This window comes from Plecotus auritus (assembly GCF_963455305.1).
Source record: "Plecotus auritus genome assembly, chromosome: 6".
NCBI classification, from domain to species: Eukaryota; Metazoa; Chordata; class Mammalia; order Chiroptera; family Vespertilionidae; genus Plecotus; species Plecotus auritus.
In genome coordinates, this window is record NC_137773.1 from 18,815,194 (window position 1) to 18,832,735 (window position 17,542).

A 17,542-nucleotide genomic window follows, 5' to 3' on the forward strand; every position below is an offset into this window, starting at 1 on the left:
TCCAGCTCTATATTCCTTCTCTGAAAGGAGGGGAAGTAAACCCAAGCCCCTTGAGGGCACAGCAATAGGAACAGAGTTGACAACTGGACACGGGGCTGCAGAAACTTAACTCTCTATACTTTCTCAGGAAATCACGACCACAGCTGAATTCAGCTTAGGGGAGGTGGCTCTGATGGGAAGGAAACCTTGTACACATTGCTACCTGTGTAAGAACCTGCAGGGCCAAACTGCAGTGACTGGTAGCAGGCAGCCTAGGTATGGAGTCCTGCCACACGGTGCCTCCCCTGGTGGAGGTGGGGACTGCCACCTGGAAGCCTGTCTCCCTGCCACTACTTCCAAGGCCACCTCCTCTTCCTGCCTAGCCCTCTACAGCAGGCACAAGCAGACTGGAGGCTCTAAGCCAGGGGTGGGCAAGCTTTTTGACTCGAGGGCCACAATGGGTTCTTAAACTGGACCGGAGGGCCGGAACAAAAGCATGGAGTGTTTGTGTGAACTAATATAAATTCAAAGTAAAGGAGTGGAGGGGAGAACAAGAGAACCGGATAGGTCTTGGGCAGTGGTCGGCAAACTACGGCTCACGAGCCACATGCTGCTCTTTGGCCCCCTTCTTTCTGCCACTTGGGGTTGTGTTTCTTTGCTTTTCTTCTGTATATATATTAACAGCGATATGAGGGAAAGAGACCAATTACATCGATGGAATAGTAGCCTGGTTTGGGTTTTGCCCCAAAGGATCAGAAAGGAAACTCCAAGCCATCTATTCTTAAACTAGAGGCCCGGTGCACGAAATTCGTGCATGGGGGGGTTTCCCTCAGCCCAGCCTGCACCCTCTCCAATCTGGGACCCCTCAAGGGATGTCCGACTGCCCACTGGGATTGGGCCTAAACGGGCAGTCGGACATCCTTCTCACAATCCAGGACTGCTGGCTCCCAACTGCTCGCCTGCCTGCCTTCCTGATTGCCACTAACCACTTCTGCCTGCCAGCCTGACTGATGCCTAACTGCTCCCCTGCCAGCCTGTTTGCCCCTAACTGCCTTCCCCTGCAGGCCTGGTCCCCCCCAACTGCTCTCCCCTGCAGGTCTGGGTCCCTCCCAACTGCCTTTCCCTGCAGGCCTGGTCGCCCCCAACTTCCCTCCTCTGCTGGCTTGGTCACCCCTAACTACCCTCCCCTGCTGGCCTGATCGCCCACAACTGCCCTCCCTTGCAGGCCTGGTCCCTCCCAGCTGCCCTCCCCTGCTGGCCATCTTGTGGTGGCCATCTTGTGTCCACATGGGGGCAGGATCTTTGACCACATGGGGGCAGCCATCTTGTGTGTTAGAGTGATGGTCAATCTGCATATTACTCTTTTATTAGATAGGATAGAGGCCTGGTGCACAGGTGGGGGCCAGCTGGTTTGCCCTGAAGGGTGTCCCGGATCAGGGTGGGGGTTCCCTTGGGGCATGGGGTGGCCTGGGTGAGGGGCCTGTGGTGGTTTGCAGGCCGGCCACGCCCCCTGGCAACCCAAGCAGAGACCCTGGTATCTGAGGTTTATTTATCTTCTACAATCGAAACTTTGTAGCCTGGAGTGGAGCCAAGCCTTTTGCTTGCTTCGAGGTGAGGCAGCAGCCATTTTTGTTGGAATTTATGTATCTTCTATCATTGAAACTTTGTAGCCTTAAGCAGAGGCCTGGGCCGGCCAGGGCTGCAGAAGCTTGGCTTCCTCCATCGCCGGGGGCAACCCTAGCCTCCTGCTCTTTCCAGCTCCATGGCTGCTGCCATTTCTGTTTGGGTTTATGTATCTTCTATCATTGAAACTTTGTAGCCTTGAGTGGAGGCCTAGGCCAGCAAGGGCAGGCGGAAAGCTTGGCTTCCTCCATTGCCGGGGAAACCCAAGCCTCCCTCCTGCTCTCTGTGGCTGTAGCCATCTTGGTTGGGTTTATTTGCATATTCGCTCCTGATTGGCTGGTGGGCGTGGCTTGTTGGTATAGCAGAGTGATGGTTAATTTGCATATTACACTTTTACAAGATAGGATTAAGAGGCTCTGCCACATGGCCAGAGTAATCTTTCAAAAGAAAATATCTGACTATGCCACTTAAAATCTTCAATGACTCTCAACTACCTTCCTGTTCAAATCAGAATTTACCTTCCCAATCATCTACATTACAACCACAGGGAATTACTCAGTTCCCTGAACCCCAGGGCCTTTCCTCTACCAAGAATGAGCTCTTTTTCCAGGCCTTTTCTCAGGTAACATCCTTCCCATTTCAGCTTAGTCACTGCTTCCTCCGGAAAGATTTCTCTGACCTACATTGGTTGGGTGCCCCTGCTGCACTCCCAAAGAACCCCACACCTTTCTTACACACTACCTCCAATACTGGATCGTGAGTGCTTGTTCCTTGCCAACACAGACTTTTATTATTCACTGTGGCATGTGTATGCGACTCAAAATGTGCTGGATGCTGCTTGAAAGTGTGAGATTCATCCATTCATTCTCTAATTAAATGTTCACCAAGCTGCCTACTATTGTGCTTGGTATGTTGTAGGTGCTGAGAATACAGCAGTGGTCAAATACCAAAGTCTCTGACCCAATGGTGATAACAGCTAAGAAGGAAGATGAAGCAGGGTAAGAGAGATGGGGCTGCAGAGTAAGAGGTGGCAGTGTGCTATTTTATATAGGGTGGTCTGGGAAGACCTCTCCATCACATTGGTATATGAACAGGAATCAGAAGAAAGTGAGGGTGGGAGCCATGTGGCTATCTAAGCGGAAGAGCATTCCAGAACAAAAGCCATAAAGCAGGAGAATGTGCCTCAGGGAAAGCAATGTGGTTGGGAGGTAAAAGTTGGGGGGGAATGTCAGAGCTTGGGGAGAATGATGGTATGGGGAGCCAAATCAAGCAATCTTATAGGATACTAGACCCGGTGCATGAAATTCGTGCACTGGTGTGTGTGTGTGTGTGTGTGTGTGTGTGTGTCCCTCAGCCCAGCCTGCACCCTCTCCAATCTGGGACCCATCAGGAGATGCCCAACTGCCCTCCCCTGCTGGCCTGATCGCCCACAACTACCCTCCCCTGCTGGCCATCTTTGACCACATGGGGGTGGCCATCTTGTGTGAGGGTGTGAGGGTCAATTTGCATATTACCTCTTTATTATAAAGGAATGCTGAGGCCTCTGATTTTATTCCCCTATAATAAAATGCCTTAAGAGTGTTTTGAGCAAGAGTGACAAACCAGTTAGGAGGCTGCTAAACAATCTAGGTGGGAAAGCAATGCTGTGTGGACCAGGCTGGCAACAGAGGAGGTTGTAAGAAGCATTTAGCTTTGGATACAGGTTTTTTTGGGAGTCAAAGGGATGTAAATTAGATGGGAGATGATAGAGAAATAGAGAAACAGTCAAGGATGAGCCCAAGGCTTAGTCTAAGAAATCATAAGAACAGAGTTGCTGGAGAAACCAAGATGGCGGCATAGGTAAGCACATAAACTGCTGCCTCGCACAACAATTTCAAAACTACAACTAAAAGACAGAACGGACATCATTCAGAACCACAGGAAGGCTGGCTGAGTGGAAATTCTACAACTAGAAGGGAAGAGGAAAGCTCACGGAGAATCAGAGGAGGGGCAAAGGACTGAGGTATGGAGACGTGTGAGGAAGGGCTGTGGAGAGCCTGGCTGACTTTCTCTGGCGGGAGGGGGAAGGAAGCCCCCGACTGCACTGAACCCCAGTTCCGACTGCACTCAAACCCAGTTCCAGGCAAAAACCCCGTGGACCCAGGCTCATACAGGGGGAGACTGGACGGTCAGGTAGAAAGGCACACGGATACTCGGAGACCCGGGGGAGCCGCGGCGGGTCTGGAGGCGCGCACGCGCGCACATGCGAGTGCTCACAGAGAAAGCTGAATGCAGAGGTTGCCGCAGGCATTCCCTAGCGGAAGGGAGTCGGAAGCTCCTGACTGCACTGAACCCTAGTTCCGAATGCACTGAACCCCAGTTCCGGGCGAGCCCCTGGGGACCCACGCTCTTACAAGGTGAATCTGGACTGTCAGGCAGAAACTCAGGGGAGTCGCGGAAGGCAGAGGTCTGGAGGCGCGCGCGCAAGGGCAGGGCTGACGGGAAGCCAAGACTGTCTGCTCCGCCCTGAGACTCCGCCCCATCCAAGCTGAGCACAGAGGCTTTTGCAATTTTGCAAGTCTAATCCTATAAGGCTGTTTCCAGCACCGAACTTCTCCCAGCGTAGACACAGCTGATCCTCACAGCCAACTGGCCTGGAGGTCTATTCCTCCCAGTGATACCAACAACAATCAAGACTTAAGTACAACAAGGCTGTACACACAGTCCACAAAGGGGTGCACCGAGAGTGTCCACCTCAGGTTAACTGGGGAGGCCAACCCACTGGGCCATATAGGAAACCTAGCACACAAAGCTACCCTACCAACTCAGGGAACCAGCAAAAATGTGGAGGCAAAGAAACAGATCACAAATGAAAGAAATGGAGGAAAACAAACGACTGGATATAGAATTCAAAACCATGGTTATAAGGCTTTTCAAGAATATCCTAGAAAAGGCCAATAAATTTAGCGAGACCCTCGAGGATATGAAAAAGGACCAACTAGAAATTAAACTTACACTGACTGAAATAAAAAATATTATACAGAGACCCAACAACAGACTAGAGGAACGCAAGAATCAAGTCAAAGATTTTAAAAACAAAGAAGCAAAAAACACTCAACCGGAAAAGCAAAAAGAAAAAAGAATCCAAAAAGTTAGTGTAAGAAGCCTTTGGGACAACTTCAAGCGTACCAACATCAGAATTATGGGGGTGCCAGAAGACAGAGAGCAAGATACTGAAAACCTATTTGAAGAAATAATGACCGAAAACTTCCCCCACCTGGTGAAAGAAATAGACTTACAAGTCCAGGAAGCGCACAGAACCCCAGACAAGAGGAATCCAAAGAGGACCACACCAAGACACATCATAATTAAAATGCCAAGAGCAAAAGACAAAGAGAGAATATTAAAAGCAGCAAGAGAAAAACAGTTAGTTACCTACAAGGATTGTCACCCATAGGATTGTCAGCTGATTTCTCAACAGAAACTATGCATGCCAGATGGGAGTGGCAAGAAATATTCAAAGTGATGAAAAGCAAGAACCTACAACCAAGATTACTCTACCCAGCAAAGTTATCATTCAGAATGGAAGGTCAGATAAAGAGCTTCACAGATAAGAAAAAGCTAAAGGAGTTCATCACCACCAAACCAGTATTATATGAATTGCTGAAAGGTATTCTTTAAGAAGAGGAAGAAGAAAAAAGTAAAGATAAAAATTATGAACGACAAATACATATCTATCAACAAGTGAACCTAAAAATCAAGTGAATTAAAAATCTGAGGAACAAAATAAACTGGTGAATATAATAGAATTAGGGGCATAGAAAGGGAGTGGACTGATAATTCTCAGGGGGAAAGGGTATGGGGGTGCAGGAAGAGACTGGACAAAAATCGTACACCTATGGATGAGGACAGTGGGGGGAGATAAGGGCAGAGGGTGGGGTGGGAACGGGGTGGAGGGAGGAGAAACAATTGTAATAATCTGAACAATAAAGATTTATTAAATAAATAATAAAAAAAAGAACAGAGTTGCTTATTAACACGTTAAGTGTCATGCCAGTCACTGGTGACTGACACTATACTTTCCGTTTGGACCTCGTCAGTCTCTGGCCGCCAGCATATTGGTGAAATCGGGTATCGCAGGCTAAACGGAAAGGAAGACGAAACAGGCTTGGCACTTAACACGTTAACCTCTCTTGAGCCTCACTTTCCTTATCTGTGAAGTAGGCATAAAAAGCTCACCTGCTAAGATTACATGGGACAAAACATGGAAAGCACCCAGTAACTGGTAACTATGACATCACCATTATTAATCTCAGGGTTTTCAGGAGCTTCAAGAAGCTAAATGTGTGTGACAAGGAAAGCAAAAACCATACACAGACCAGGTGGACAATTCATCCACCAGGTGGCCCATGCTACTTCTTAGAGCCAGATCTTCTGACCCTGCCCTGGGCTGTCATGCAACTCTATAGTTGGGGGAGGGGGGTAATTGAAGAATCACTGGGGGCGGGGGGGTACAGTCCTGCAGCGAGGAGCCCACATTGTGGTGCTTAGGAATGCCCCGGTGATAGACTGTTAGTAAGAGATGGGCTCGGTGCTTTTTACGGAAACCTTCCTTCCATCTTTGGTGTCTTTCTGCCACTTGGGGTTGTGTTTCTTTGCTTTTCTTCTGTACATATAGTAACAGCGATATGAGGGAAAGAGACCAATTACATGGATGGAATAGTAGCCTGGTTTGGGTTTTGCTTGAAGTGGAGCTGAGTGTAGGGGGTGGAACTGAGACTCCCAGGCACTGTGGGACTTCTGTTCCTCTGAAAGGCTTGCAACTTAACTTTAAAGCAGGGAAGAGAAAAGACTGCCTTGAATAGCATTATGTTTGGAGGACAATTTTGGAAGGTTATTACAGAGTACCCTATAAACAAGGCTTCTGATGGAGGGGTCATTGAATGTCCCAACAGTATCCCAAACTGAGATTGGGGAGCCCTTCACCATACATAACATTCATACATCAAGCTGCACAAAATTCATCAATTAAGGTCCACAATCCTCACTGCCCACCCACCCCCACCAGGACTTTGCTAATCCAAAGGGGCAGCCAAAAAAAAGGCACCACGTCGAGACTGTCCTGATTCTGAAAAACTCCCTGAGAGAGACGCCCTAAGCTATCTATCAAAAGAAACTGGCCAGTTGGTTCTGGTATCTATTACAAATAATGCTACTTGAAAAGTAAGCTAACTCCTAATTATCCATCCTTATTTAGGAAAGGCATGGATAACCTCTCAGAACAGGTGATGACCTCAAACTAGATAAATCTAGCTTGGGAATGCATCTTCTGGAATATAAATCACTTACATATGTGTGGAACATTTTACTTTTTATTGATTTTAGAGAGGGAGGAAGAGAAGGAGGAGGGAGGGAAGGAGGGAAGGAAGGAAGATAGAAGGAAGGAAGGGAGGAAGGGAGGAAGGGAGGGAGGGAGGGAGGCAGGGAGGGAGGAAGGAAGGAAGAAAGGAAGGAAGGAAGGAAGGAAGGAAGGAAGGAAGGAAGGAAGGAAGGAAGGAAGGAAGGAAGGATCTGTTGCCTTCCACATGCACAACTGGGGATGGAACCCATAACCTTGGTATTTGCCTTAATTGGGAATTGAACCCGACACTTTTTGTTTTGTTTTGTTTTTTTAAGAAAATATATTTTTTTGATTTCAGAGAAGAAGGGAGAGGAGAGAGAGATAGAAACATCAATGATGAGAGAGAATCATTGATCGGCTGTCTCCTGCACGCCCCTAACCAGGAATCAAGCTCGCAACCCAGGTATGTGCCCTTGACTGTAATCAAACCCAGGACCCTTCAGTCTGCAGGCCGACGCTCTATCCACCGAGCCAAACCGGCTAGGGCAAACCCAACACTTTTTGGTGTACTACAGGATGATGGCCCAACCAACTGAGCCACACTGGCCAGGGCTTGTATGGGACATTTTAACTTCTGAACTGAGCTTCCCCATACTATCAATTTGATTCTCAAAAGAACCTCAGCATAAGGGTTAGTTCCATTCTGTGAATAAAAAAACAGAGGTGAGTCACGCAAGCTAAGGTCACTAAGAGAGAGCAGAGAGAAGTATTCTGCCCATGTTCCGAATTAAATCCCATCACCTACCCCCTTTGCCCCATTGTTTCCTATCATGAACCCCCAGCAAAGTAAGGCTGTCCTCTCTCCTGGCCACTCCCTTAGGTCACTCTGGAGCAGCCAGGGAGGTTGTGAGCCCAGATTGAGGCACCTGTGAGCCCTCTTGAGGTCCCAAAACTCTAATTACCCCCTTTGAGCATGTCTTGGATTTTGCAAACAGGGGCACTCCCATCTGCCAAGCTCTCCATTTTAAAGAGGTTTTTGTGGTTTCAGACCGGGCTCCGCCTCCTCTCCCTACCCACCTCCCAAAGGGAGGGAAACAGTGCTAAGCTGAGTAACAGCTATAAAACACTCTTGCCTAGTCCCATTGCAAATGCGGTGGGTCAGCCAAGAGACTCTGCCTCTTGGGAGAGTCAGGGGTTCAAGACAGATGAAAGTACCCACCACCTCCCAAGGGCCTGGAACCATCTCCTAACCACCCCTAACCTCTTCCTCCCTAGCAGGCACTCACCTCCCAGCTGGTGTAAAACTCAGACTCCCTGCCCAGAAGGAGAGGGGGCCTGAGAGCTGGAGATTGCAAGTGAAGTCCTCCCCCTACCTCTTCCCTAACTGGGTGCATTCTTTAGAAAAGGAGAAAGTGATTTGAACTACAGGAAAAGAGGTGAAAGTCCTCATTTATCTAGGCCAGTGGTCTGCAAACTCATTAGTCAACAGAGTCAAATATCAACAGTACAACGATTGAAATTTCTTTTGAGAGCCAGATTTTTTAAACTGAAACTTCTTCTAACGCCACTTCTTCAAAATAGACTGGCCCAGGCCATGGTATTTTGTGGAAGAGCCACACTCAAGGGGCCAAAGAACCGTATGTGGCTCGCGAGCCGCAGTTTGCCGACCACTGACCTAGGCTAACGCAGCAGTTCTTAGCCAAAAGAACTGATTATGTTATATTATGTATTATATAATCAGTGATGGTGCTTAAACAAAAAAACAATCACAATACCACTATCACCCCTGACAAATAACTCTTTAATACAATCTAGTGATCAGATTCCCTCAACATCACCAAAATGTTTTATATTGAGATCCAAACAAGATCCACATAGAATAGCTGATGTTTCAACTCTTTTCATCTGTAACAGTTCCCTTTATTAAAATGCCACTTACTGATAAAATTATCTGTGCTGTAGAATTCCACATATTCAGGAGTAGGATAATTGCTACCTCAGGGTCAATCAACGTGTTTCTCTATCCCCACAGATCTACAGTTCTATTGGGTTTAGGTTCAATTTTTATTTGGGGAGGGGAGGATTTTTACAGAAAGTGCTGTGTACTTTCTTTCTACTATAGCATAGTAAGGCACATAATGTCTGGTTTTCCACAATGTTTGTTATCACCCCCAAGTGAACAGCCTAGGTTCCTGAAGCAAAAGAGTCACTCCAGCCCTGAGTTTGGATTCAAAACTGGAGTTTTTTCCACTACAGGGGTATAAACACACACGTTTAAAAGGAAAAAAAAGGGGGGGGGGAAGAGCTCTGCTTTGGTTTCTTTCTTTTGTGGGGGGAGGTTTTATTTAAAAAGTGTTTTTGATACAAAAAAAAAAAACAAAAAAACCCCGACAGTTAGACCTAACCCAATTCTTTCATTTTACAGAAGAAACAGAGAAAGCATGGGGTTGCTGGTTTCCAAAATGCAGGTCACGAACAGAATCAGAAGTGGAACAGATCCTAATAACGGTGATCATTTATTATCAAAAAAATTTGAAACTGCAATTATTAAGTAAGTAGCACTTAACAAATACTCTGTGCTTGACACTATGCTAAGGACTTTATTAATATCACCTTCTTTCATTCTCATGATCTTCTGAAATAGTTAACTATCATTTTCTCATTTTGAGAGTATCAGTGGCTCAGAGAGACTGAGTAATTCACCCATGATTGCACAGCAAGTTAAATGCAAAACTGGATATATACAAATATAGAATCATTATGTTGCACAACTGAAACTAATATAATATTATATGGCAATTATATCTCAATAAAGGAAAAGCAGCAGCAGCAGGAGCTCAAAAGTGCAGACTATATGATTCCAGGCAAAGCTCTTACTTGCATCCAGTCTACTTCTAGTGGTGGGGATGGAGGAACCAGGGGCTGAAGTAGTCTGTGGCTATGAGGGAGGTCTTCACACAGATATGCAGATGCCCTACCTAGTGCAATGGTGTGGGAGACCTGAGGAAGGGCCCAAACCCAGGGAGGAAAGTAAAGAAAGGGAATAGAAGGTTTATTTGAGGCCAGTTCAGTGGGGCAGAGGGTCCCTGGGGTTGTCATGGGTTAGCCAAGATTATATAACCTTAACCTTTTTTTATTTTGTACCATCAGTTAGCTATACTTCAAAGGGACAGAGAAAAAAGTGATGCCCAGAACAGACCGCAGCATTGGTTAAAGTTAAAGGTGCTACAAAACCAACCCACTGATTCCCACACTGGGGTGAGTGGAGGCTTCTAGTGATGATGATACATTCTCAAAGTTTCAACATGCATTTAGTAAACTTTTACTTCAGTCACAATGGCCTTTTCCCCACAGCCCTGAGAGCACACGTGCACTTTCCCAAAAGATAATCTTAATGAAAGGCAAATAAACAAGTTAAAACTTATTTTTAAAACAGTCATCACTCCACATTCCCAAGCAGAAATAGCCAATTCTTTGGGTAACCAACATTTAAGATTATCCATACCATGCTCTTTTTGTCTGTAGATAAAAGTCCATATTTAAGGAGATGATCCCATATATTTCATGGAGTACTGATACAATACCAGAAAGGGAAAGTAGTACTGTGTTCTCCAACTCCCTCTTTTTACAAGTGGAGAACATGGAGACCCAGAAAAAGTCCCGGAAAGTCCCATAGTCTCAGTCTCCCAGACATGGTATAACAGCTACATGACAGGCACTGGGCTAAATAAATGCTTTACTCATTATCAGGGTGAATGCTCACAACAGCCCCAAGAAGCAGATAAATCATGATTTAATCCCTAGTACACAAATGGTGAAGCTGAGGCACAGAATGGTTACGGAACTTACTGTCCAAGGAGGCACAGCTAGAAATGCAAATTCCAAGATTTGAAACAACAAATATAAGGCATAGAAACTTAAGCCAGAAAAGAAAAACCCATAAATAAAGGGGGAATATCGAAAAGTACCTTTCATTACTAGTTACTGCACGTGTCCCTTAAAGAACTAAAACACTAGCATCTGAGCCAAAAGGAGGGCTAAAAATAGGCATTTGCAGCAAGCTTTGGAAAGCCTTTAGCCTGCTTATGAGGGACTCATTTCTGTAGAATCCCAAAAACATGCATCACAGAATGCAAAATTCCCAAGACTGCACTGCCACTCCACTGGTGTCACATTTAAACTTGTCCAAACTGCAAATAAAATCAGGGCTGGAAAAGGGCCTTAGTTCTATGTAGACTCCAAAGAAAGGCCCATCTAACCTTACCAGACAAGTCAATCACAAAATTCTCCCTTAAAAAGCATCTGAGCCCTAACTACAGACTTAAACAGAAGTTAATAAATTAATTCAGTTAGTCTGTCAGAGACTATTCCAAAACCAACGAGTAGACAAGACACTTGTTTTGCCTTAAGATTACAGAAAAACAAGCACTGAGCAAATCTACCTGACTCAATTTTGTTTTGGGCACTTAAAGCAAGTTGTCTTCCCCACTTGGAGGAAACGGTGAGAAGAGATGTCAGCCAAACTGTCTTCTTCCCACGATCAATAACCCCAGTGACGCACCCTATCAAGGGCCCCTGGACTTGCACAAAATACCAGCTCAGGCATACAATACCACCTGATGTCATGGCTGATTTAAAACCCACAGGGCAGGTTCACCACTGGCTAAGCAGCAGCAGCAGCCGCCAGGGTGAGTAGCCCCATTTAAACTTCTGAGGAGTGCTCTCTCCTGGGGATGATTATACCCCTTTGAATTTAAAGAGGGGAAGGACCAAAGAGTGTCTTAAAGTTGCTTTCCCTCCCTCTGTAGGTGGATCAGGAGGGATATGCAAGAAAATGGAGGTTTCAGCACTGCCCTTTGCATAATAGAGCTCTGGAAGGGAAAGGGGGGGGGGGGGAGGGCAGAAGGAAGAGAGCACTGTTTGAGGTACTTTAGTAAACCCCAAATGTTCCTCCTCCAAATGAAGCAACCTTAAAAGAAAGAAAAATTGCAACACGCCATTTTCAGAATTAACTGTTCTGGTTTTTCTAGGACTACCAGTGATTCTACTCCCTTGAATGTGAAGGCATTAAGATCCCTTCAACTTTCCCCATTCTGGTGGTTTAAACCAGTCAGCCTCAACCAGCGACTGCAGAAGGGGAAGACTTTTGAACCAGCACTAGAGCCACGGCCACAGGCCATCATTCTAGCTACAATCGGGTTTTGATACTGGCCAACTTCAAAAGGACCCAAAACCAAAGAATCCAGACGCATTACGCCCCTACGCGCCAGCAAGGCAAAGGGAGCAGAGAGGGTGTGCTCCCAAACCAAGACGACGGTCTATTCTCGGCAAAGGGAGGCCCAGACAAGCCTCCATATTAGCACCGCCTCTCTCCCCACGCTGACACCGCTCCTTTGGGATTCCCTGCACCTCCACCTCCCCAGGGACCGAGCCCAAAAGGACCCCAAAATCAAGGGAGGGTGAGCGCCGGTAGGCGGTCACATGCCGCTCCCCGCGCGGGAAGGCACCACGTTGTCCCGGCTGCGGAGGAATGCCGGGAAGGGGGGCCGCGCACTCACACTCGCGCACACGCACACTCCCGACCGCGCCTCCGACCGGCACCCGCCTTCCACCCCCCGCGTCGCGGCGGGCGCCGAACGCACAGGCCGAGCGGCCGCGAGCAGCCAGCGGGCCAGCGGCGCATGGCGCCCAACTGTCACCCGACCGCCCGGCCGGCCCAGCCACTCCCTCCTCACCGCCCGCGTGCACCGCAAGCCCCCTCACTCGCCTCGCATTTTCCGCCCACCCCTTAACTGGGTTCCCCGTACACTAGCCATCCGGCTCCCTCTCAAGGCGGAAGGTCCCCGGGATCGAGGAGGGAAACCCCCGACTTCAATGACACGCTGGGTTTCCTCTTCTCCCCATTCTCTCCGTAACCGACCCCTCAACCCGTCACCAATGGCGAGTCTACTGCCTAATGCCATACAATCGAGAACAAAAGTTGTTAACTTTTAAATCCCGAACCCGTGAACTCATCGCCGGCCCTTCTGCTGCCCATGACATAAGCTCATTTAACATTTACAACGTGGGGCTCGCAACGCTACCAAAACGCGGAGCGTGGGGCGGAGTAGGGAGAGGGGGCTCCCCGAGGAAGAGGCTTGGGCTGGAAACCGTCTCTCACAGACCACGCGGCGGGGAGAACTCTTTTCACCGAAACCAGCGCCACCCGCTCCAGGCGAGGTAGGCCCGGGCCACATCGTTGCCCACCAACCGCTGCGGCCCGGAGGCCGGGCCCTCCCGCGGGGCCGGCTCCCGAGTGCGCCTGGGGGGAGCGCTGGGCGACCCGAATTAGCCAGGAAGCAATAAAAAATAAAAAATCCCGAGTCACTGCGACCAGCGGCGGACCCCGGAGGCCGCTGGGGGAGGGGACGCCCGTGTCCCCGGAAGAGGCCCCCGCACCCGGGACAGCAAGCGGGAGACCCACCTGGGAGAGACTGTCCGTTCACAGCGGCCAGCACCGGCGGGAGCGCGTTCTTAGTCCACGGGTTCACCTTGGGCGGAGGGGCCTCCACGAAGTCTCGGCGCCCGGCGCCTGCGGCTCCAGCCACTCCTCCACCAGCTCCCGGCTCACCGCTGCCCTCCTCCCCGTCACTGAAGGCCAGGCCCTCGGCGCCGGGAGGCTGAGGCGGCCGCGGGCTCTCGCGCTCCAGCTGCCCGCTGCCCTCCTTATGTGGCTTGGCGCAGGGGGGCCGCGGTCTCCGGCCACCGCCGTCCGGCTCACCCCCGCCGACGTCGTTCGCCCCGGGCTCGCCCTGGCCCTCGGGCGGCGGCGGCGGCTTCTTCCTCACCAGCCCCCCGTGCTCCTCGGCCTGTAGCAGCGGAGCGCCTCCCGGCAGCAGCGGCTCCACCTGAGTGGCCATCTGCGCGCCCGCCCCCCCGGAGAAGCCGGGCGCGCCAGAGGCGGCCTCCCCCGCCTCGAACTCGGCTCTCAGAGCGCCCGCGGCGCCTTCCTCTGGGGCGCTGGGCCCCAGTCTCTACGGAGAAGGGTCGGGGTTCACGCTAGGCGCGGCCTCCCTCCCGGTCGGATGCAGCCGCCGTAGATCCGAGGCCCGCTGGCGGGGCGGGGGGGGGAGGAAGGCCCCCCACTCTGCGGTCCAGGCCTCCTTGGCGCGCGTCCCCCCCCGCCCGTTCCTCGCGAGGCACCCCCCGGAGCCTGGCAGGCTTCTCGTCCTGTCCCTCCCTCCCCCCCGCCGCCGGGGCGGCCCGGGCTTCCCGGCTCGGGGGCTGCAGCAATATGGACGGACGGGGGAGAGGCGCGGCGAGCCGAGCCGACCACGCGATCCGCGGCAGGCGGCGGGCGGGCGCGCGCCTCGCGACGCGGCGGGCGAGGGGAGGGACGGCGTGGCGGGGGCGCGCCCGCTGGGGCCGACCCTGGGCGACGGGCGGGCGGCGAAGGCGGCGGGAGCGCGCGCGCACGGCCTCGCGGGCCCGCCCCTGGCCCCGCCCCTCGCCTCGGAGTCCTCGGAGCACCTCCCAGGCTTGGGGGTGCGGGGTGCTCAGACCCGACGGGGGCGAGCACGTGCCTGATGCAATTCGGAAGGGGGGGTCAGGAGAGAGGCTGGAGACATGGGAGGGGGCGGGTGAAAAGGGGAGGTGTCTTAAAGGGCCAACGCCTGAGAGCGGCCGCAGGTGGAGCACATGGAAGCCGGCCACGCGGCTGGCCAGGCCTGCTTACGCTTTTTAGGTGGGGTGCTCCAGGTTCGGGGAAAGGAACTATTAATGTCATCTTCGACTTACAGGATGATGTGGGGGGGGGGGGGGCCCCTCTACCCCAAAGACGCGCGGAGGCCGCAGGTTCCCCGGCACCCTGACCCCGCCCGGGTGACCTTGGGCGAGTCGCCCTCACCTCCACGGTCTGTGCTCTGGTCCCGCCGATCCTGCGGACACCGAGGTGTGTTTGACGCCGGGTGCGGAAGGCAGGTCCTGAAGCCTAGACGAAGGCTTGGGGCGCCTAGGAAGTGGGAATTGAATCACCAGCAGCCCCCGACCTGGCCAAACTCCCGAAACTGTTTTTTTTATGGGCAGGAAATGTCTTTTCTCTCAAGTGGGTTTCATTTTTTTTTTCTAAAAAATTGCTTTGGGCAGAGTTAAACCAACTCGTGATTGCGACTCCTGAGGTCTGAGATTTTATTCTGGCCCTTATGGTCTCTGCAGCAGTCATTAATTCATTGGGCCTCAGTTTCCCTATTGTACAACGAAGGCGTTTTGTATGACTGGTTTCAAACTTTAGTGCACTCATTTCAATAAATATTTACAGACCTCGTACTGTGGGGGCCTTTGGGTTCTAGGAAACCCAGGTTTAGCAATAAACCAGGCTAACAAAGTCCCTATCCTCATGGAATGTACATTTAAGGTGGAGAAAGAGACAATAAAAGTATGTGATAAAAAAGTTCTTGTCTAGTATCTGTGAAGACAATAATGACTACAGTAATACGTTATACCAGTGGTCGGCAAACAACAGAGCCAAATATAAACAGTACAACGATTGAATTTTTTTTGAGAGCCGAAAACCGACTTCTGCACATGGGCCACAAAGTTTCAATCGCACTGTAAGTGCGCGCCCGCATGTGGTGGTTTGTGGAAGAGCCACACTCAAGGGGCCAAAGAGCCGCATGTGGCTCGCGAGCCGCAGTTTGCCGACCACTGGGTTAGACTATTTCAGCTACTTTAGTTTGGACAATAAGGGAAAATTTTGAACACAGATTCCAAAGCATTTGGAATCAGGCCTATCTGGGATTGAACCCAGAAATCTGCATGTCTAATAAGACTCCTTAGGTACTTAGCCACCAGGTGGTCCCACACTTCACTTGGAGAAGTTCTGGCCTCTGACTGTGATCACGCTGTGATCCCACCTGCTCAAGAGACAGCAGCCTGGAAATGTTGGCAGTCTCCCAGACAGAACGCACAACCTGCTTATTGAAAAGCTTCTTGGAACTGCCCCACAGGGCAAGGCTGGTTGTAGGGCTGTTGTAACCAGGACTACTCAGGAGAGGTGCTGGTGGGGACAATCTGATGTCTAATCCCAACTCTTCCATAACTTGAACTCTGCAAGGTGGCCAACTCTTCACACTTCCTTGGGTCCACTTTGCTGGTAGAAAAAATGGGGGTACATAATACCTGTCTTGCTTCTACCCTCTGAGCTTTTGTGAGGAATCAATTAAGACAATACACTGAGTGGCCAGATTATTATGATCTCTGAACGCATAATAATCTGGCCACTCAGTATATATATTAGAGGCCCATTGCATGAATTCGTGCATGGGTGGGGTCCAGCCAGCCTGGCCAGGGGGAGGGGACATGGGTGGTTGGTTGGCCTGCCTGTTGGTCGAACTCCTGGTGGAGGGGACAATTTGCATATTAGCCTTTTATTATATAGGACGTACACTGAATGGCCAGATTATTATGCGTTCAGAGATCATAATAATCTGGCCACTCAGTGTATAAGTCAAAAAGCTGTGTAAATTATAGAGACTGAGGCCAGTGTTTCAAAAGAGGTACTAAAGGCTGGCGCCATTTGGGGGCTCAGCCCATCTGGTTTTCCAGATCACCTAATAAATTCATAATTCTTTACCCCTAAAAAAAAAGAGGTACTAAAGAAGGTAATGATTAAAGGTATCTCAGTGAATTTAAGCACAATTTTTCATAATTGCATTATATATACCTTTAATCAGAAGGTAAATTGCCACTGGGATGCATAATTTTTTATTGTATTTATTGATAAATAATTTCTGAAGAGGTTCTTTACATGATGCCCTCTCTAAACTTTGTTAATATGGGACATAATGGTCATGTTGGTCATTCTTTCCAATCCTATATAATAAAAGCCTAATATGCAAATCTGCTGAACAGCGGAACGACAGGGATGCGGGCGGCACACCAGGCCAGCCAAGGCGGGTGCTAGTGGGCAGAGGGAGGGGACAGTGACAGGTGGTGGCGGCGGAGGGGCAATGGGGGGGTGGGGTTGGAGCTGCCGTCAGTGTGCTCCCATAGGGGGAGCGCCGCTCAGCCACAAGCCAAGCTGAAGGCTGGTGTGCCGTGGTGTGGGCCTAAGCCACAGTCAGACATCCCCCGAGGGCTCCCAGACTGCGAGAGGACACAGGCTGGGCTGAGGGCCACCCCCCACCCCCGGAGTGCACGAAAATTCGTGCACTGGGCCTCTAGCATTCCTATAATTGGAGGTAGAGAGGGAAAGGTGCCCCCTTATAGTTCATGAGGGGACCAAGGCTGTGTGTGGACAAGTAACCGGTTCACACCCTTCAGCAGTAAGTCAGCTGAACAAGTATTGCCAGGACCTGCTCTGTAGAGGCTGGAGGGGCATTGGAATCGACACATCCTTGGCCTCACCTGCCCTAGAAAGGGGCTTCTAAGCACCGTGTGTCATTTTACACATGGGCAAACTGGGGCCAGAGAAAATGAGACCTGCATGAGATTACATCTTACACTGAGGCTGTTAGAGCTAGAAAAAAAGAGACTCTTGCCCTACCCAGTGGTCGGCAAACTGCGGCTTGCGAGCCACATGCGGCTCTTTGGCCCCTTGAGTGTGGCTCTTCCACAAAATACCATGGCCTGGGCAAGTCTATT

The 17,542-nt window shown here is 50.2% G+C and overlaps 1 protein-coding gene across 2 annotated transcripts in view; it reads right to left on the minus strand.

The window, feature by feature from the left end:
* LARP1 (La ribonucleoprotein 1, translational regulator) overlaps window positions 1-14,238 on the minus strand; it is a 57,320-nt gene extending 43,082 nt beyond the window's left edge. The window contains exon 1 of one of the 2 annotated variants that reach the window (XM_080671853.1): window positions 13,386-14,238. In XM_080671853.1, coding sequence (XP_080527979.1) covers window positions 13,386-13,821 — 436 coding nt within the window. In that variant the 5' untranslated portion in view covers window positions 13,822-14,238. The remainder of the gene's footprint in view (window positions 1-13,385) is intronic. The other variant, XM_080671852.1, reaches the window with a different exon arrangement.
* Between the last annotated feature and the right edge of the window lie 3,304 nt (window positions 14,239-17,542).